The sequence below is a fragment of the Pongo abelii genome, chromosome 2, assembly GCF_028885655.2.
Source record: "Pongo abelii isolate AG06213 chromosome 2, NHGRI_mPonAbe1-v2.0_pri, whole genome shotgun sequence".
NCBI classification, from domain to species: Eukaryota; Metazoa; Chordata; class Mammalia; order Primates; family Hominidae; genus Pongo; species Pongo abelii.
The window spans coordinates 14,893,606-14,914,887 of NC_085928.1; the positions used below are offsets into that span (position 1 = coordinate 14,893,606).

Sequence of the window (21,282 nt, forward strand, 5' to 3'; positions counted from 1 at the left end):
GAGTGAGGCTCTGTCTCAAAAAATAAAAATAAAAATAAAAAAAGATGCTCAAAATCACTAATCATTAGGGAAATGCATTTCAAAACCACAACGAGATGCCACTTCACACCCATTAGGATGGCTACTATTAAAAATGAAACCAAACCAGAAAATAACTGTTGGCGAGGATGAGGAGAAATTGGAACCCTCGTGCCTTGCTGGTGGGAACGCAGAATGGTGCAGCCACTGTGGAAAATGGTCTGTCCATTCCTCAAAAAATTAAAAATAGAGTTACCAGATGACCCAGTAATTCCACCTTCAAAAGAATTGAAAATGGGATGTCACAGAGGTATTTACTTATACATCTATGTTCACAGCAGCATTCTTCACAATAGCCAAAAGGTGAAACTGACCCAAATGTCCATTGATGGATGAATGGGTAACCAAAATATGGTATGCACATACAATGGAATATTATTCAGCCTTAAAAAAGGTATGAGATTCTAATACATGCTACATACTTTCAAGAATGAACCTTGAAAACAGTGTGCTAAGTGAAATATGCCAGATACAAAAGGATATATGATTTTGCTTATATGAGGTTCCTAGAATAGTAGAATTCATAGAGACAGAAAGTAGAATAGTGGTTACCAGGGCTAGGAGGAGTGGGGAATGGAGAGTTATTCTTTAATGGTTAGGAGTTTCAGTCTGGGTTGATGAAAAAGTTCTAGAGATGGATCGTAATGATGGTTGGACAACAATGCAAATGTACGTAGTGCCACTGAATTGTACCTTTAAAAATGATTAAAATGGTAAATTGTGTGCTATGTATATTTTACCACAATATAAAAAGGCATAGACATACACACCTTCACTCAGCTGCAGTAGCCAAATTTCAAGTACTCAATACTCATATGTGGCTAATGGCTATTGGATAACACAGGCCTAAAATAGAGGATTTTGGAGGTGACATATATTTGGTGGGACCACAAGTGTAATTTGGTTTTGACAGGTAGCTTAAGAATATCAGATTCCTTCTTCTAGTCCACAATAAAAGAATGGGAAACAGTAAGAGCACAATGCACAGAGTTTGGTTCTGAGCAGCAATGCGCACTCACTCTCAAACTGGGAGCCTCCTGCGGGCAGTGCTGGCACCTGTGTTATTCCATGTGATGTGGGCAGGTGATGTAACCCCTGAACATAGGCTTTGTCTTCCTAAGAGGGCCTGATGCTTTCCAGATGAGATTCCACCTCTTCTTACGTTGCAGTGGAGCAAACCAACTTCTGAACCTGGAAGCATCACCTTCCTGTGCCTGGCGCAGAACAGCTCCTGGAAGCCAAACACCTCTAGAAGGGGAGGGAGCAGCATGAGGAAGGTAAGAAGAGTTGGGGTCTTGCTCTGAAGGCTCCAGTTAGGTGGTGATGGGGACTCACTGCTGGGCAAGGGGCACCAGAATAAAGACGGGGATCAGTTCTCCCCTAACTCATGTACTTCCTGCAGAGAAATCAGCCTGCAATGCAGGATCCAGGGGAACAGAGGAGGGTGATGGCAAGCCCTCCAGTTGGGGAGAGGGAGGAGGTCTGCACTAAACATCAGTGAAACCCCAAAGAACCAAGCATGGTGACTGGGAGTAGAACTAACCCGGATGCCATAGTACTGGCTTGATCTGCACAGAGTTCCCAGAATCGGGGTAGGGTGTGTGTGTGTGTGTGTGTGTGTGTGTGTGTGTGTGTGATGTATTAGGTGGGGGTGAGTGGAGGAAGGGAGCTCTGTCTGCAGGGGCAGCTGCCCAGAGCTGCGATGAATTTGCTGAGGTCAAGCCCAAAGTCAATAAATAGGAATGTGAAGAGGATTCCATTTCATGATGCGTTAAAAAATTTTTTTAAATCTATAATTGACAATATTTCATGTTTTTAAGTCTTCATACAGAAGCTAGGCCAGGAAAATCTGAACTTTGAGGCTGTGGAATGGCCAGAAAGTAAGCCCTGTGCCTCGCAGGTGAGCACTAGTGGTCCTCAGCCAGGAAGTGACTCTTGTGAGGTTATTATTTAAAAGGTGCAGTAAAAAAAAAACAAAAAACCCAAAAACAAACAAAAAAAAACTCTTTTGAAAAACACAAGCAAATATTTTCTCCCTACAAATACTCCAAATAACGAAGGAGACCCGTGTCCAGACACACACACATGCTAGAATGGTAAACACCTGTGTCAGGATTAAATGACACCTTGTAAGATGTTCATGGTCCCCAACAGGAAGGGACTCAGTAACTGTGTTTCAATGATGTCTAAATGTATGCTTCTGTCTTTCATATCCAATCCTTGGGTGAAGTCCAGGGGCCACTGCCAAGGAAGTGGGTGCTTAGGGGAAAAGAGAAGAGCTGAACTGCCAGGAGGGTCAATTGGAAAGGTGGAGAACTGCACAGAACACGGGCTCTCAAAACCTTGATTTCCCTTAATGAAACCACCCACAGTGGCACCATCGTCAGAACAGCTGTGAAGAACTTGGAGGCTCTGTCCTCCTCTTAGCAGATTCATCAGCAGGAAGGACTTAGGCCAGGAGGGAGGGAGCTGGTTCCAGGAAAGGAGGGCTCTTCCTGCAGGCCAAGTCCCCATCAAGGCCACCAGAGCGTGCTTCCAAGTACTGCAGCTTAAGCAACGCCCCCTGAACTACTGGAGGAATCCAACTCTAGGACCGCTACTTATAACTAAAGACGAGATACTAGCGCAAGGCCGCTCTGCTGTCCATGGAGAAATACCACCAAGCAGACAAAACATGTTACTGCTGTGCTCAGGCTCTGCCTGCACCGCTGGGCACAGGGCTGGGTGTCAGTCACACAGGCATGCAGAAAGCAGGAGGACTCACCAGAAAGGTGGGTCAAAAAGGAGATGCACACAGGCAGGAGGCCGAGCGAGGCACCCATCCATGGAAAATGTGGCGTAAAGATTTGGGGTTATTGTGGTTGGTGGTGGGGGCTGGTGAGCAGATCTAACATCTGCACCTTGAGAACACACCATCCCTTCCAGCCGGGGTGCACAGCAAGCAGCTGGCACAGAGCCCCCCTTCCCCCACTCCATTCATGCCCCTGAAGCGGCAACTTAATTTTCTTTAAAGGGAGATCGGGGAGGGAACAGAGAGAGGAAGAGAAGACAAATAGCTGGAGAAAGATAAATACCTAAGTAAGTTCCAGGAAAACACACACACAGGAAACACACCAATGCTGAAACCACAATGATCCAGAAGAAGCTAGTGTTTGGTAACCATTTGCTTCAGCATCCCAATTTCCCTGATCATCTTTTGTATTTTTCTTTCTTTTTCTTTTTCTATTTTTGAGACAGGTCTTGCTTTCTAGCTAGGCTGGAGTAGTCATGCGATCATAGATCATTGTAGCCTTGAACTCCTTGGCTTAAGAAATCTTCCCTTCCCAGCCTTACAAGTAGCTGGGACTATAGGCATGTATCCCTATGCCCAGCAACTTTATTTTCTGTAGACATGAGGTCTCATAATGTTTCCCAGGCTGGTCTTGAACATCTGGCTTCGAGTGATCCTCCCACCTCAGCCTCCCAAAGTCGTTGATCATCTTGACGTATTTCCTCTCATTAGCTTGTCATTTTCCAGCAGGATATTCTGCGGTCCAGTTTCCCTGTTCTGCTCTCAAATGACTGACAGGGGGCTGGCACCCTCAGGAGTCACCTCCATGCAGATGGGGCACTGGAGCACAGCTCTGTACCTCCCAGCAGAGGTGGTGGAATGAGGAGGATGTGAGTATCCACCTTTGTTAGTACAGGCTCCACGAAAATAAACCATACCACCAAATAAATGGTTTAATTTTATTTCAAAATTGTACAAAATGGCCATAAGCGGCTATAAAAAATTTGTCTTCAGAACATGTGGAAATTCAGAAACAACAAAACAGGTATCATTCACAGTGTAATGGAAAAGCTTTTTCTGAGGCAGGAATTATAACTCTTCCTTCTTTTTCCCTAGTCTTTCATGGTCTCCCTCCCGGAGGGCTCGAATATAATTGGTAAATCCCAATTCCTGCAGGGAAGGGGGAGAGAGAGAGAGAGAAAGAGCTTTAATCCCTGAGCTGGCTGTGCACTCTCTCCCCACATCCCCAGCCCCTCTAGGGGGTCACTCCTATGACAGGGAGAGGTGGGCAGACTTCTGCAAGGTGGAGAGGGTCTGTGTGGCTTGCACCAGCCCTGACCAGCAAGTGAGAAAACCCTCGGCATCTGGAGTCCAGCCTGCCTCTGGGGACAGGACATCTGTGAAAACCCCTTGGGACTCTCCTCCAACAATGTCAAGCCTCAGCCAGGCCCAGGGCCTGGGCCTCTCGGTGCAGTGTTCCAGCTGACTTCCGCGGTTTCTGGGATGCTGCCCAGTGCTGCCCCTCCTCAGTGGAAGTTTCCCTGCCCATCAGCAGAGAGAGCTCTGGGCAGACACCTCTCCCCCACTTACTGTGCGGTCGCTGTCATACTTTTCTGCGAACTTCCCGTAGTGGTAGTAGTGGAAAGTGGGGTAGCCCTTGACAGCCTCCTGCTGGCACAGGTCTTGGTTCTTGTCTTTGACACAGTCAACAGCGGCACAGGCGATCTAGGGGGCAAGGTAAAGAGAGTTGGCACAGGGTGTCCCCAGGCTGAGGCCTGGACCCCACAACACAGATTGCACATCTAGTCCACGTCACAGGCCCACTGTGATTTTTCTCCTCAGTGGCAGGTAGGAACTGAACCAAAGCACCCCCAGCTCAGGACTCCTTGGAGACTGATGGTGCTTGTTTTCAATTTCCAGATGGGTAAGGTTAGGGGACTCGGCCTGGAGTGCCTTTAGACTGTCCTTTAAAATCAAGAGTATGATGATCGTAAAGGAAATAATGACTTGAAAGCATTTGTAAACACCACAGGTTCTGTGGTGCTATCTGTAAGGGACTGTAGGATTTAATCATTTCTCAACTAATACTTCCGGAACATTTGCTTGGGGGACAGCATAGTGCCAAGGTTAAGAGCAAGAGCTTTCAAGTCAAGTTCCCCAAGTGCACTCTTGGTTTGCCTGGACATTAAGACTTAAGGAAAATAACCCAGCCTCTTGGTGCCTCATTTTTTTCAGCTGTAAAATGGGGATAATAACAGTATCTAGGCTATCAGGATATTGCAAAGACTGAATAAGAGAATTCAAGTGAGGCCAATGAGCACAGAACCTGGCACCAGATTCATGGTCAGGAAATGTCAGCTGCTATTACAGTCACTTCTTCCGACCCCATATACAAGCTCTGTCCCCACTTAGGGGCTCAGTGTCTGGGCAGGGGTTGGATAAAGGGACAATTCCAACGTGATGTGATGTGAGGGATGAGGGAGGTGGTCCAGGTGCCAGGTGAGTGGGGCAAAGGCACTCTGTATGATTCACCATCCGAGCCAAGACTGGAAGAGGAGGAGACCAGGGAAGCACATCTGGAAACTGGAGGAGCCCCGCATGAGTAAAGCCATCAGAATGTTCGGTCAGAAAGTGGTTCCCACATTGGCCACTGGCCTCTTCTTGACCATCTAGCAAATTCCACATGCTGGGTAGCTTTTCCTCATCATTTGTTGTTTTTTCAAAGGAAGACAGTATAAAGCAGAAATGGAGAACTTATTTCCTGTTGAGGGTCATGCACCAGGGAAGCCGGAGAAGGGGTCCTCAATGGCCATACCCAGTATAGAGGTGTTATGGAAGATGGGGCAGATTCCCATGAGAGGGAGTCCTCCTACCAGGCAACACGCACTGAAACCCTGCCGTGTGCCAAGCCTGTTCTAGATGCTGGGGGACAACATTGACCTTGACAAAGTCCAGTTATCAAGCGTCTGCTGTATGACAAATTAGATCATTTTAGATAGAGCTCCATGAATGCTTGGAAGAAATTAAAAGAGGGTGATTCAATAAGATAATTTAAAATTGTTGAATAACCATGATTCACACAGTTCTTTGCTTGATGGTTATTTGCATTTGGACAAAGGCCCCTTTCCAGGTAGGAGAATCCTGCGGGCCCCCATGGCCACGTTTACTCATCATGTCCCTCATGCCCAGGTGAGCGGCCAGACGGATAGCTGGAGAGAAGAGTGAGGTGCGGCCTCCCCCGGCCACCAGGTGCCACCCTCACCCCCCTCACCCTCGCGCTTCCGTTCTACTCTTCAGCTATGTAACATTCTATATGGTGAGACTTTTAAAATGGAGTTTACAAACTTGCTGCCTGCTATCTGTATCTGGCTCTCAGTCCTCTTCTATTTGGCCCACATTGAATTTAACAACAACAAAAAAAATAAATCTGAATTAGCTCCAACACAGAAATGGAGCCAGAAGATTCAATATAACAATTTGGCTCTCCAGCTTCTCTTTAAAAGTCAGAAGACTTGATGGCACTTACCCTGAAGTCTCATAGGCGACAACCGGCTGGGCGGAGAGGTAGCTGTCCTTCAGGTAGGCTAAACGTACCTTCCCCAGCATCCCCTGGAGCCCAGTTCACCCCGGCCACCAGACTGGCCCCTACGCACTTCTGATAACCGCAGCCCACCTCTAAAGCACTTTATTATTTAAAAACATGAGGCGGATGCTCCCCTGGCCAAATTGTGGGGTTCCATTTCTCAGGGCAGGTGCTATGGAGCCCTGCCCAGGGACACGGGCATCCACATACTTTCCCTCCCTGCAGCCAGAGGCTAAGGCCCCATGTCCAGCCCGGGCCGGGAGCTGCTGCTCCGCTGTGAAAGTGCTGGACAAACATGGCTCTGGGCTGCTGCTCTCCCTGCATCTGCTTTAAATTATGAATTTAATTTGTATACATGCCCTGGAGCTGTTGGAAACATACTGCATGGTTTTATAAATCTACTAAATTAGAAATGTATACTTGTTCTGAATCACCTAAACTAGCTGCCAGCCGCACACATGGAATGCAACTTCCAGCTGCAAAGGCGAATCCACGCACAGTTTCCACAGAAGAGGAGAAAAATGCATCCTCCCCAAAGGCAGCAGCTTAGACTCTTTGGAAAGAAGGCAGCAAATAAAGCTCTTCTCAGCTATTGAAATTTCACCTAAATGCCTGCCCCCTTACACCCAACTCAAGATTTGCACTGATCACCTGCAACACGGAACACCTATGATTTCTTAATTTGTTCTATGGTGGTTGGTACGAATCCTGGGGCACACGCTGCTGGTGTCCTGCCACATCCCCTCAGACCAGCCCTTGCCACAGCACCTGCTACTCTCAGCCTCAGAGCATCCTCCCAGCCTCAAGGAGCTGGACGTAAGGCCAATGACAGATGGGGGTCTAGAACATGGACCCTGGCTTCTTTGGCCTTTGAGTGGAATAGCTCTGTGTCACGTTTCCTGGTGAGGTCTCCTGTGGGACTGAGCCTTAGTGACTCATACAGTCATCTGCCCATAAAACACCTGCTTTGGTTCCTCCCCTTTCGTGTCTCACTTCCAGGATCCTCTCTGAACTTTCTAAGATCACTTCCCAAATAAATTTCCTGCAGATGAGCCCAGCAGCAGGGTCTGCTTCTGGGAGAACTCAAACTCTGACAATGCCTGTTTGCGATTCTCACTCTGCCCCTTTCCGGCTGAGAAACTAGCATATGATCTCTCTAAGATTCAATCACCTCTTCAGCAATATGAGCACTGTAACAATACCTAGTTGAGCAAGCTATTGTAAGGACAACATGATGTAAGAAATGCTTTCAGTGGAAGAAGAGCTCTCAGTAAATATCAAATATGTTATATTGTTCCTTCATCTAGTCAACATTTACAGAGGTCTAAGGTGTCATGACTGTGGGGAGTTCAAGGACAAATGAGGTCTCTGTCCTCAGGGAGCTTTTGCTCGGAAAAGGCAGTAGCCAGCCTCATAAACAGGAGGACCCACACATCATGGCCAGATTCCAGCAGTGAAGTGGGCCCATCACAGAGGTGGGGCCCCCACTGCCTCAGGGCCTCCCTCTAAGGGTGACCTTCACACCTGGCCCCACACCACCCCCAGGCTGCACACCTTGACGTGCAGTGAAAGGTGAGCCCCCCACTTGCTTGCCAGCCCACAGGTCCTGTCTGCCTTGCCCCTTCAATAACACCATCTATTCCAACACTAACACTTTGCAGTCCTTTCCCCACCAGTGTGCCAACCGATAAAGTCCCCAAGTAAGCTCCTGGGAGGGAGTGGAGGCTCCCCGGCTAAAATATGAGCTGCCACACACAGCTTTATTGATTCAGTAAAATAAATCTCTGCAGGAGCTAATATTGGCTTTGGCTATGAAAATGGAAGTGAACAACCGACCGCATATTGATTGGGAAAGGAACAGGGGCTGGCTTCTGGGTGGAAAAACCCCACAATTCCAGCTAAGAAGTGGCAGCTTGGGGTGTCAGGAGACCCAGTTCTGGTGGTCAGTGACCCGCTGGGCATTCCTGAGCAAGGGACACAGCTCCTCTCTGGGCCTGGATCCCTCACGAGTAAAGGGAGAGGGGACAGGCCAACAGTCCCCACACACCAGCCTGTGGCCAGCACAAGAGCCAGCTCTTAAAACCCACAAATTTCCAGCACCATCCCCCAGAGACTCTGATCTGATAGTTGTAGGATGGGACCCAGTAGTCACAGTGCCATGCCTGGAGCACAGAGTGGGCACCAGTAAGTTCAGGCCCCCAGGCCAGATGGCTGGCTTCCCTGATGTCATGAATGTAACCTCCAGGAAACCCAGGCAGGCCACCTGCCTCAGACAGAGAGGTTATGAAGTGCATTCCTGAACGCAAGTGAGAGTGATCCCTGGCTTGGAATAAAGGAAGCTGAAAGGAGAGACAGAGGGAATAAGAGACAGGGGGATTGAACCCAGGAAAAGGCCACAACACCACTGGCCCAAGACAATCAAGCAAATGTGTGTCAGTGTCTAAGGGGAGGGGAGCATCAAGGAAATGGGCCCCCATGTAGCAGTGGAGGGGGAATGAGAAGAGGAGACGTGGGCTCTCAGCTGCTTGCTGGAGGCCTGGCAAGTCTGGCCTCACCTGTACTGATGTGGGTCAGGCCACAGGATAGCCTCAGCGGCGGTCTAGTGGGCAGAAAGGGGCCACGTCAATGGGGCTGCCCCTTTGGGGTTTCCCCAGCCCCCTAGGTGCCTCAGCTGGACCACGCTCTCTGACACCATGCTCCCCAGCATGGCTGGGAGGGCAAGCCCAGGATCCGTGTGCCAGTCATGCCTCAGGACCCTCACAGATCTCCTGGGGCCTATGGAGACCTGAGTGTCCAGTGGGACAGGGAGATGGCACACCTCAGCCTTTCTCCTGCTGCCCAGAGCACCCAGAATTCTGGGTGGGGCGTGATGGACGTCAATACAGAGTGGCAGCTATTCCGGTCCTGTGGACTGGCAGCCCAGGCCATGCTGGATATCGTGGGACCACCAAGCAGGAGCAACCACCCTGTGCTGTGCACAAGTGGGTGGGAACAATGAGGGACATGGACACGGGAAGGAAGCCCCTGCTGCCATACCCCACTCCGTGCAGGGAAAGGGGCAGGCAGAGGAGAAAACGCTTCTGGTCCTTGTACTCCCTTCTGGTGGGGGTGAGGGGTGCCTCAAAGCTGCAGCCAGGGCTTTCGGGTAACAATGGGACCTCCTGACTCCAGAGAGAGTCCTGGGCTCTGGGTCTAAGTGAGAATCAAGTCCCCAGTTCATCCCCACTCTCCCTGCATGGGCCTGTCCCCAGCCTGGCTTCCTTTGGCTTTATGTCCCTATAAAGTTCTCATTACCCCATCTCTGCCACTATCTCTGGGCCTGTTAAGGTTATCCTAGCACCTGTTTCTCTGCTCCCACAAGGTCTGGATGGTACCTTTAGGCCTGACTTTCTGTTGGCCTTGATCAAAACTTCAAACCCTGCCCACTCGGCCCTGGGATGGTCATCTGTCTCTGCTTTTGAGTGCTGCTCCACTAATACCAGCTCCCCTTTCCTGCCTTGGCTGAATCTCCGTCTAGGCCTGCCTGGCCTGTTTATCATCTAGGACTCTATGCTCAGCTTATGCCTGGCCTTGGTTCCTTCCAGCCTGCCCTGGCCCCACCTGGGATTCCACCCAGGAAAGTAAAGCACCCCCGCACGTGACTCTGGGTTTGGGTGTGTGTGAATGCGGATCCCACGTGACTGCCAGCTTCTAGGGCCTGTTAGGCCAGAGGTTCCCATGACTGAGTCTCAGGGCTGGGAGGAATCTTTGCAGTCCTCTGCACCAGCGCTCCGCCTGGCATGGATGAGAAGGGAACTCGAAGCCTGGCAGTCAATCACACTTCCCTGAATTCAGGGGTATTTCCCTGCCCCACAAGCCCTCTCCCAGCAGCAGCCCCCACTGCACAAGCTGCCTGGGGGATGCGCCTGGGGGACGCGCCTGGCGGCCCTGCACTCTAATCCAATCTGCAGCTCTAGCTTGTTAATTTTATGCTTCATCAGTCGGCAGCTGCAGGAGCCTTTCACTTAGGCAGGGCGAGGCTCCACTGACATAGCCTTGCTTTCCTCCACCGTGGCATCCTCCAGTTGACTTTTGTTGGATTTTTAAATTTGTATTTTTAATTATATAGGTAATGCATGATGACAATCCTACAGTAAAAAGGTTCAAACACTAAAAAAGTAAACAGATGACCCCTTTAACCATCCCTCTCCTCCAAGTAAGTGCTGGAACGGTTCAGCATATCCCTTTTAGTTGATTTTGCAGCATAAATCCAGCCTGCCCTATCTTCCTTCTAAAGAGAATGTCCTGGTTCCCAAGGAATTTCCTGCTTACAGGTCTTAGCTGACCTGCCCCTGTTTGGGGAAGGGACCTGAATGACAAGAAGGAAGGTGTAGGAATTAGCTGGAGGCAGATCAAGAGATGAAGAGCGCTGTCCTTACCTTTCGGTCATCTTTGAAGGCATCAGCAGCAGCAGTAAAGTGCGGAATGACCTTCTTACAGTGTGGGCACCCTGTGTGAGAGGGGAAGAGAGCACACAGGACAGTGATGCATGTGCAGGGAGGCTGCAGGGCCAGGGGCCCTTCCTGAAAGCTCCAGAGAGGGCTCTCCAGGAGCCCCACCCCTGCCCGCCACACTGTCAGGGTCCTTTTGTCAACCTTGCCACTCTAACCACCTCCCACCCACGTCTGATCTATTGGTAGGGGGGACTGGTAGGAGTCCCTGTCACAAGCATCATATGCTCCTGCCCAGGCTGGGGGGCGATGGTCACTGTAGTCTAGTTCTGCTCCTTCCACAGAGGACGAGGAACAGCCTGATCTTGGGGGCAGAGGGAGCTCTGGGCTTAAAGAGGAAGGCACGGGATTCTCAGAGCCTGCTACAATCTTCTCTTGCTCCAGGGACAATAGCAAATCTCTCCATTTCCTGACTGAGGGGAAGTGGCGTTAGGAAATGCAGGGTGGGGGGATTTCGGGGCAACCACTCTGCACCCACTGCTCATGCTCTGCTGCTAACTTCTGCGTTCCTAGCAACCTCCACCCAGCCCAGACTGTGAGCAGCCAAATCAGGCCCTGGTCCCCAGGTCTCCATCTACCCTTTGCTCTACAATAACCAGAACCTCGAAGCCAGGAAGAGGAAGGCCATGGTCAGGGTAAGAGGGAGAGGAGCTACAGGAAGTCACCAGGCAGTCCTCAGATCCCTTGACGGTCCCTGTCCCTGGGAGAAGGCTTGTCAGAGCAGCCTAAGGCCTTTGAGCTATACTGGGGCCCCTACCTCCAGCATCTGTCTCTTGTTCTGGGCATCACCCTGAGCCCCAACTCTGACCTCAGTGTCTCAGAAGACGGGTAGGGACCTCTGTGGGGGCCACTTTCTCCTCCTGTCCTGGTGAGCCCAGGAGCTGCAGGCTGATCCAGCCCTTCCCTCAGCACTAACAGATCAGAACCCAAACCCCTCTCCTCTCTCAGCCCTTTCCCAGTCACTGGTGAACAGAACTGCCCAGGGCACAGAAGGGCTCTGAGGGGAGGGTTTCCCTGAGCAAGGGGAGGCTCCAGCCCACACCTCTACGTCAGCCGACCTCCCTCAGCCTCGGGAAGGCAGAGATGCCACGGTGGGAACAGAAACGGCTCTGCTTATCTACTTTCTCCTTTTTAAAATTAGATAATAATGACTGGCATTTCAAAGGGTTTTGTGAAACCAAATTAAGGCTAAGCTACAAGTTTAATCTGAATTTAGTCCTTGAGCCAGTCCTGAGATGAGCAGGACCACCCACATGGCCCGGCTGGCAGAGTGGCCAGCTGGCCCAGAGCATTGTGGGGGGTGATGGGGGGTGGGGGTGTAGAGGGATTTGCCAAGTCTCATGCAGAAGGAGCAGAAGAGACCTGGGCCAGTGATGGGTTATATCAGAAATGAGACAAGCACAGCTTAGCAATGTGCCTAGCATAGCCTAGCTCATGGCAGAGACTGGATGAGTTTTTAATAGCCTAAAATGGCAATTACAAGTAACACTTCACTAATTTGACATAACAGAAAGAAAAATAGCTTAAATTCATGAAAATGTCACACTATAAAGGGATGATGTTATAAAATTTTCAAAACACTTAAAGAGCGCAATCTACTGGTTAACAAGGTACGTCACAGACAGCTCCTGCAGGCAAGTGCAGGCCCCTTGTGTGTGGCCTATGCCCATAATAGCATTAGGCTGGCGGAAAATAACCACCCCCCCTTCCTCAAAACCTGGTTTCACTATTAATTTTTCCTTTTTAACCTCTTTGTTCATTGAAAGTCTAAAGGTAACTGTCTGCCTAGTGTAAATTCCTGTTACCATCAATTTAAAATATCTAGGCTTTCTGTTGCATCTAATTTTCTCATTATCTGAAAGAAAGAGCGGGGCCAATGAATAATGGGAGGGAGGGCTGTTTCAGAAAGTGCATGAAGATGCTTCCAAGAGGTGTCAGGAGGGCCAGATGTGGATGATTTTTTTTATTTAATGTGGGCTTAAAAAAAAAAAAAAAGGCACTGCCTCTGTGTAGCAGAAAACCAAAGACGCCTCCCAGAGTGGGGAAAGAGGAACAAAGACTGAGGACAGGCTGGACAATTGCAGTTCTAGAGACTCCACCAAGCTGGCCTGAGAAGGGCAGTCACCATGACCAGACCATTTAGCGTAAAAGGAACAATGAAACAGCAGGAGGAAGAACTGTGCAGAAGCTGGGGAGACAGGATGCAGGGGCAGACATGGTGGGAGAAGGGATGTGGGAGGTGGAGAGATGTGAAGGGAGGTAAGATGTTGGGGTGAGGCAGATAGAAGGGGAGCAGGAACGTGTGGGCAGGCTGCTTTTCCTTTAGATCTCTATCAGGCATTTGACTTTACTATTTGACATTTCTGTAGTGTTTAGATCCTTCATATATAAAAACTATATAGTATATGCTATATTTATATATAAAAATAGGTATTATTATTTTCATTATTAAAAAGTCAAAAGATGTATCTTTTTTGTCCTTGAAAAGTCTTCCCCCTGTAACCCACTGATAAAGATGTATGTCCCTGGGGCAAGGTTTAGGGACAGAAAAATGCAGTAAGAGAAATGAAGAAACTGTAAGCCCTCTGCCAGAGGTTGAGTCACTCAGTGACCCTGCCCTGGATGGATTGTGCTTAGAGTTTTGTCAGGGTAGACAGTGAGCCCCTCAAGGCCTGGCAGGGACATGTCTCCCTCCCTTGTACCCTGGGCCCTAGACACTGCACAGCACAGAGCTGATATTTGATGGATAGATGGAAGACAGGCGGGAAGGCAGGCGGGAAGGCAGGCAGGCAGGAAGGAAGGCAGGAAAGAAGGAAGGAAGGAAGGCAGGAAGGAAGGCAGGAAGGAAGGAAGGAAGGCAGGAAGGAAGGAAGGAAGGCAGGAAGGAAGGCAGGAAGGAAGGAAGGCAGGAAGGAGGGCAGGCAGGAAGGCAGGAAGGAAGGAAGGAAGGAAGGCAGGAAGGAAGGAAGGAAGGCAGGAAGGAAGGAAGGAAGGAAGGAAGGCAGGAAGGAAGGAAGGAAGGAAGGCAGGAAGGCAGGAAGGAAGGAAGGCAGGAAGGCAGGAAGGCAGGAAGAAAGGAAGGCAGGAAGGAAGGAAGGAAGGCAGGAAGGAAGGAAGGCAGAAAGGCAGGAAGGCAGGAAGGCAGGAAGAAAGGAAGGCAGGAAGGAAGGAAGGCAGGAAGGAAGGAAGGCAGGCAGGCAGGCAGGAAGGAAGGAAGGAAGGCAGGAAGGAAGGCAGGAAGGAAGGAAGGAAGGAAGGCAGGAAGGAAGGAAGGAAGGAAGGCAGGAAGGAAGGAAGGAAGGCAGGAAGGAAGGAAGGCAGGAAGGCAGGAAGGCAGGAAGGCAGGAAGAAAGGAAGGCAGGAAGGAAGGAAGGCAGGAAGGAAGGAAGGCAGGCAGGCAGGCAGGAAGGAAGGAAGGAAGGCAGGAAGGAAGGAAGGCAGGAAGGAAGGAAGGAAGGCAGGAAGGAAGGAAGGAAGGCAGGAAGGAAGGAAGGCAGGAAGGAAGGAAGGAAGGCAGGCAGGAAGGCAGGCAGGAAGGCAGGCAGGAAGGAAGGAAGGAAGGCAGGAAGGAAGGAAGGAAGGAAGGCAGGAAGGCAGGAAGGCAGGAAGAAAGGAAGGCAGGAAGGAAGGAAGGCAGGAAGGAAGGAAGGCAGGCAGGCAGGAAGGAAGGAAGGAAGGAAAGAAGGAAGGCAGGCAGGAAGGCAGGAAGGAAGGAAGGCAGGAAGGCAGGAAGGCAGGCAGGAAGGCAGGAAGGAAGGCAGGCAGGAAGGAAGGAAGGAAGGCAGGAAGGCAGGCAGGAAGGAAGGAAGGAAGGAAGGCAGGAAGGAAGGAAGGAAGGCAGGAAGGAAGGAAGGCAGGCAGGAAGGCAGGAAGGAAGGAAGGCAGGAAGGAAGGAAGGAAGGAAGGCAGGAAGCAAGGAAGGAAGGCAGGAAGGAAGGAAGGCAGGAAGGCAGGAAGGAAGGAAGGCAGGAAGGCAGGAAGGAAGGAAGGCAGGAAGGAAGGAAGGAAGGAAGGAAGGCATGAAGGAAGGAAGGAAGGAAGGAGTTGTAGATCTTTGGCAGCCCAAAAGCGTAAGAGTCTCTCCCAGATTCCCTGGGGATTCAAGCACCTGTCTGCCCCAGCAGCCAGGGTCGGGGTGGTGGGGGGCTTATGTCTGCTATGAAGGCCCCTCACTCAGGGAGGAGCTGAAGAGAGGCAGAGGAAGCACTGGGCTCTGGTCCAGAGGTCTGGGGGAAAGTATTTCATCTGGTCAAGGGCTTCCACTCCTGCAGCCAGGTTCTCACTTGCTGCTGAAAACACTCTCACTCTCTGGACTGTGCCTGTGACAGAGAGAGAGCCATCCAGGCTGCGGGAGGGGCCTGCCACTAACTTGTCCCATGGCCTTGGGCAAGGCTCAGTCCTCCACCCCCCAGTGCCAGAAGGAAGATGTCAGCTCCCGAAAATTTTCAGGCTTCTGGGCACACTCTACAGACCGAAGAGGACAGCTGGAAGCTCTCTAAAGGACTGGGAGAGGACAAGTCCCACTCTGAGAAGGAAAGGCAGAAAGAGATGGGCAGGAAGCCTGCCTCAGGGAGGGGCTGAGGCTGTGGCGGTCCCTCTCAGACCCTGAGAACACAGAGACTCCACAGATTACTGATACTTGAAAGGTGGGGGCAGGGGGAGCCAACAGGAGGGCCGGCTACAACTGAGCGGGTTTATGGCTAGATGGAGCTGCCTGGCTTCTCTGTAGACTGCAGCTTTTATTATCCTCACTCCATTAAGCTGAGCTGTAACCTGGGGGAGAGAGAGAAGGGCAGCAGAGAGTGGGAAATTCTAAGAACCTTTCATTGTAAGTATCAATTAACAACTTCAAAATGGGAATACACAGAAACCTGAGGTCACCGACGCCAATGTCGGCAGACGTGTCACTTCCCCAGCTTAAGCTCTGATTAAAACGAGCACAGCACAGGAGCTCAGGAGCGAATGTGGCTGTGCCTATGCCACGGCTCCAGAGCCATCTGGAAGGGCAGGGAGAGCGGGTTCCAAGGTGCCGAAGATAAGTCAGTGCCTGGAGGAGGAAGAGGGGGCGGGGGCAGCTGAGGGGTGGGAAGTGTGCAGGTAGGGGACAGGGGCATGGAGGAGCCCAGGGACAAGAGGCGACCAGCACAGAGGCAGAGGGCTTTAGGACAGACACGAGAAAGGCTGCCCCAAAGGAAGGAGAGCCCGACAAGGCTGACAAAAGGAGGCCCTGGATTTGAAGGACCTCTCAGCCTGGAATAAAATTGGAGAGCCTGGTTCATAATGGAGATGACCCTGGGATCCATCAGTGGCTGCCTTGGTCCCTGGGGTGGGTGTGCTGGTCTTCTTGGTTTGGTGGGGGCCAAACCCCTCTTACCGTGCCACTCAGTGAGCACCCAATCTACTTACAAGGGGCGTAGAATATGACCAAGGTGTGTTTCTTCTTCTTCAGGGTCTCCCGGAAGTTGTCCCCCACCAGGTGCAACACGCTTGTCTGCTGCTCTTCCCACGTGGGCTCTGGGGGTGGGGGGGCCTCAGGGCTGCAAGAAGCCAGGGGAGCAGGGAGGCAGCCATGAGGAGAGACTTTTAGATGGGCAAGGAAATCCACCCTCAATATCCCAACCACTCGGGGGAACATGCATGAAGAAACCACTACAATCCTTCTAAAATTTCATTTTAAAACCGCAGTTTAAACACAAACAAATCTGTGCCACCAGCAAAGACCTTCCCTGATTCCCTCTGAGGAGCCCATTAAGGAGCCATTTTGTAAAATATGGAAGACTTGACCCCATTTTAGGGAAGGGCAGCCCCCCTAGTTGTGGGCCACGAACTCCTTGACAAGAGCATAGAGGCACCTCCGCTTGGGCTCCCAGGCCCCTCCTTCCTGCCCCCTCTAGGACCCTACATATCGTTCATTATCTCCTGGTTCTCAGCTTCTGTTCTGGTGGAGAGCATGAGCCAAGGAGTGAGGCGGGCCTGGGTTCAAGTCCAGATGACTTACAAGCTGTGCAACCTTAGGTAAGTTACTAAACCCCTCTGAGCCTCCATTTTCTTTTCTGTTAAATGAGGACAATGGGATCTTTATGAAGAGTAGAGAATGTATGTAAAGCATCTACTCAGTCAAGGAACTAATATTTACTGAGAGCCTAGACGCTCTAATAAATGCCAGTCATTGGATAAATGTTATTGCTTCTCAGTCTCTTGCTGTCCACTGGGTCCCTCCACTCTGCCTCATGCAAGGATGGATCTCCAGGGTCTTGCAATAGCTTTTGCTCCCCTGCTTTCCTCTCTATAACCCAGCTCCCCTTCTTGGAGTATTTCTGGGGAGAGGGCTGCACCCACGCTGCCACGTCTCCCACTGGGCTTGTGCCACAGCCCCTGCACCAGCTGAGTGCAGCCCTCTCTCTGCTTCCAGTTCTGTTCTGAGCCCTTGCAATTCTCAAAGATCTCATTCCTCTGCATGGCTCCAGTGATTTCCATGGCCGAGAAGAACTTAAGGCCTCACCTCTCATCCAAGCTCCTTATTTCCAGGTGTTTTTCAGGCATTTCCAGCTGGAAGTCCCATTGCAACCTCAAATCCACCATGACTTAGAACACATTACTCTTCCCTCCTCCTCCCAAACCAGTCTCCCTGCCTCCCACCTTCTCCTGTGCTGGTGACTAAGAAGGGCCCCTCCCAGCCTTCCTTCCTGTCTTTGTCCTCCAGCTTCTCTGGTTCCATGGCTGACACCACTCATCTGACCTTTCTGCTCTGCCTTTTCCCTGAACGCTGCCTCCCCAGGCTGGCCTGCTGGCAGGCGCATCTCAGTTACCCACAGCCTGGCAGCCTATGCACCTGCCTGTAAATGCCATCCACCTTTTCTGGCGCTGTCTGCTTGCCCTGCTTCTGGGTGATGAGCCTCAGTTCTCTACCCCCAAGCCATCGGCTGTTCACACTCCACCTGAAGGATCCCCTCCAAGTGGCCGGAAGAACTACTATTTGTCCCTGGATAGGGCCCTTAACCTCTCTGAACCTAAGTTTCTTCACCAATTAAATAGGAATAAAAACTCTGGCCTCAGTAGGACTTGAGGATGAAATGGAGCAAGAGATAGGAGAGCATTCTGCAAAGGCTGGCTGCTGTGATCACTTATGTATTGATACTGTCAGTCATGAGAAGTCCACAATCAGTCATAAAAATAGCTTCAACCTTTTTTTTTTTTTTTTTTTTTTTTTTTTTTTTTTTTTTTTTAAGACAGGGTCTCACTCTGTTGCTGAGGCTGGAGTACAACGGTGCCATCCCAGCTCACTGTAGCCTCAACCTCCTGGGCTCAAGCAATCCTCCCACCTCAGATTCCCAAAGTGCTGGGACTATAGGCACACACCACCATGCCCAGGTAATTTTTTTGATTTTCAGTAGAGGTGAGGTCTCACTATGTTGCCCAGGCTGGTCTTGAACTCCTGAACTCAAGAGATCCTCCTGCCTCTACTTCCCAAAGTGCTAGGATTACAGCCATGAGCCACCGTGCCCAGCCAGTTTCAACTTTTTTGAGTACTTCCACATCACGTCCTGTGCTGAGCACTTTTCACAGGAGTCTCATTTAATTCCCTAGACAAGTGTATGGGGAAATTACTGTCTCCATCTTACAGATAGGAAACTGGGGCTTAGAGGCGTCAAAGAAATGGCTCAGGGTCACGATCTGAGCCCAGGTCTCTCAGACTCCAAAGCCCATGCTCTTGACCTAAAAGCACTTAAGAAAGTACTTAAACCTGAAAGCACTTAGCCTGAGTGCTTTTCAGGCTCTCAGTAGCAGCAGCGGCACACAGAAAGGACAAAGGCCCCTCATGCTCGCTGTTTGTGGCCAAGGCTCTGGAGCACTGATTAGTGATGATCAACACTCTGGATTCCCTCGGCTCTCTAACCAGAAGTCCAAGCATCACAGGGACCTGGCCAGATCCCCCGCCCCACCCAGTCCTTTCCAGTGAACCAGCCCTGGCACCAGAGCAAGGCTGGAAAAGTGGGTGTGAACAAGCCACTTGCTTCAGACACCAGAAGGCCTTGAGGGGTGAGTGAGCACCTTGTCCCTTTCAGAGGCAAACCATCATTTTCCTCTGGTCCCTGAGACAAAGGCCTGGCTACTTTCCAAATCCTCCCAGTGGATGAGCAGGACAAAGTGGGAGAAGCTGAGGCCAGAATCTCATCAGTCCATTCCCCTCTTGCCAGGGGCCTCCCCTGAATCTAGTGGCAACTTTGCTGCCATTCCATAAGCTGGTGTTTCTCAGAACACCATGGCTGAGGGTCCCATTCACACTTCCTGAATCAAAGAGTCTCAGAGTCTATGCTTTAAATAAACATCTCATATCTGACCAATGTCCTGACAAAGTAGCTCAGACTGTATAGGTTCAACTGTGTCCCCCTCTAATTCATATGTTGATGTCCTAACCCCCATTATCTCAGAATGTGAATATATCTAGAGACAAATTGTCCCTTTAAAGGGATAATTCAGTTAAGATGAGGTCATTAGGGTGGGCTCTCATCCAACATGACTGGTGTCTTTATAAGAAGAGCAGATTAGGTCACAGATACATAGAGAGGGGTGGCCATGGGAAGTCACAGGCAGAAGATGGCCAAGGGGAGGGGCCTCAGAAGAAACCAGCCCTGCCAACATCTTGATCTCTGATTTCTAGCCTCCAAAACTGTAAGAAAATCGGCTGCACATGGTGGTTCACGCCTGTAATCCTAGTACTTTGGGAGGCTGAGGCGGGTGGATCACTTGAGCTCAGGAGTTCGAGACCAGCCTGGGCAACATGGTGAAACCCCGTCTCTACTAAAAATACAAAAAATTAGCCAGGCATGGTGGCATGTGCCTGTAATCCCAGCTACCTGGGAGGCTGAGGCAGGAGAATCGCTTGAACCTGGGAGGTGGAGGTTGCAGTGAGCCGAGATCATGCCTGCAGCCTGGGTGACTGAGTGAGAATGTCTCAAAACAAAACAAAACAAAACAAAACAAAATTGTAAGAAAATAAACTTCTGTTATATTGTTATATTATATTGTTGAGCCACCTGGTCTGTTATGGCAACACTAGCAAACTAATACACAGGCTGAGGGGGCTCTTCAAAATCTTTATCCTCAGCTGCAAAACACCACAGCCTGCCCTGTGGACATCACTAGAGGCCCAGCCAACTGCTAGCAAACCTGGACGAAATGAGTCTAGTTCTGGATATGAAGAGCTGTGTCTCCTTCATTTACTCAAAGGGAATGGAATAAAATGCAGACAATAAGACCTGGGCCTAAGGAGACTGAGACAGAGAAAAAGCAACACACGGTTTAGTGCGTCGATGAAGCTGCGTCCAGAAGGACTGCCAGCAGTGACCTGATCAAGACACGTGATCAGCATATAAACGGTGATTTTAGGGTTGAGGAAGTCAGATCTGTCTTGACTCCTATGGGCCTGAGCCCAGGACATTGACCATAAAGTTTACTTCACCTCCTCAAGGTGGTCTCCAGAGGCCGCCAGCTGGCAGTTAGGATGCACTACTGAGATCATAACACTTACTTTTGCATCCACTCGAGAAACTTCTTCTTTGTCCTGAGCACGGGCACTGCGTATTTCTCTCCATTCTTAAAATACTTCAATGTAGGAAACTCTGAGATGTGGAATCTTTCTGCCAGGGCCTTGTTGACAGTGGCATCGACAGCTGCAAGGACACCAGAGCTCTGGGATGGGGGAAAGGCCAACCATGCATTACAGCCTCAGATGCGGTGCTGGTGGAACACAGGAGCCCAGACGCTGCCCCCACAACCCGTCCTGGACCTGCCAGAATTTAACTGGGGTGGCTAGCCCAGTGGGCTCCCATATCCCAGGGAACAACTGAACATTGGCACGGCCATCATTTCTCATTTATGAGCTGAGATGAGGCTTTTGAATCTGCCCCACCAGCCACGTTGAGTAGATTGGCACCTGTTCCTGTTAGCCAGGGTCCCAGAGAAAAGAAGGAGCAGGCAGAGGTCACCTGGACGGGCACGGGAACATGGCCCAGTAGTCCTTCTGCCCCCCTCTAGGATCCCATCTGTCTAAGACGTTCTACTTGGGCACACAGAGGTACTGCTGGCCTCCACGGACCACGGGAGCTGCAGCAGGGCTTGCAGGGGAAAGTCATGATGATTCCACCTGTCAGTGATTCTTTCAAAGAGAACGGTGAGGGGGAAGGAAAGGATGCTCACATCCGCGTCTCCATGGAGGGCTTCTGCTGCCTTCTCAAACTCTGGCTTCATTTTCTTACAGTGGCCACACCCTGTGGGGAGAGATCAAAAGAAACCATTCCTATGGCACAGAGGCCCTCGGGATGCTCCCCTGCACTGCCTCCGTAAGGCAGCTCAGCCCC

The 21,282-nt window shown here is 50.6% G+C and overlaps 1 protein-coding gene across 1 annotated transcript in view; it reads right to left on the reverse strand.

Moving 5' to 3' along the window:
* Positions 1-3,793: 3,793 nt before the first annotated feature.
* The window catches only part of PDIA5 (protein disulfide isomerase family A member 5), a 96,085-nt gene continuing 78,596 nt past the window's right edge, over positions 3,794-21,282 (reverse strand). Inside the window, exons 12-17 of the mRNA XM_024244510.3 lie at positions 21,122-21,192; positions 20,454-20,614; positions 16,328-16,458; positions 10,850-10,920; positions 4,439-4,573; positions 3,794-4,018 (exon numbers count right to left, since the gene is read on the reverse strand). Coding sequence (XP_024100278.1) covers positions 3,938-4,018; positions 4,439-4,573; positions 10,850-10,920; positions 16,328-16,458; positions 20,454-20,614; positions 21,122-21,192 — 650 coding nt within the window. The 3' untranslated portion in view covers positions 3,794-3,937. The remainder of the gene's footprint in view (positions 4,019-4,438; positions 4,574-10,849; positions 10,921-16,327; positions 16,459-20,453; positions 20,615-21,121; positions 21,193-21,282) is intronic.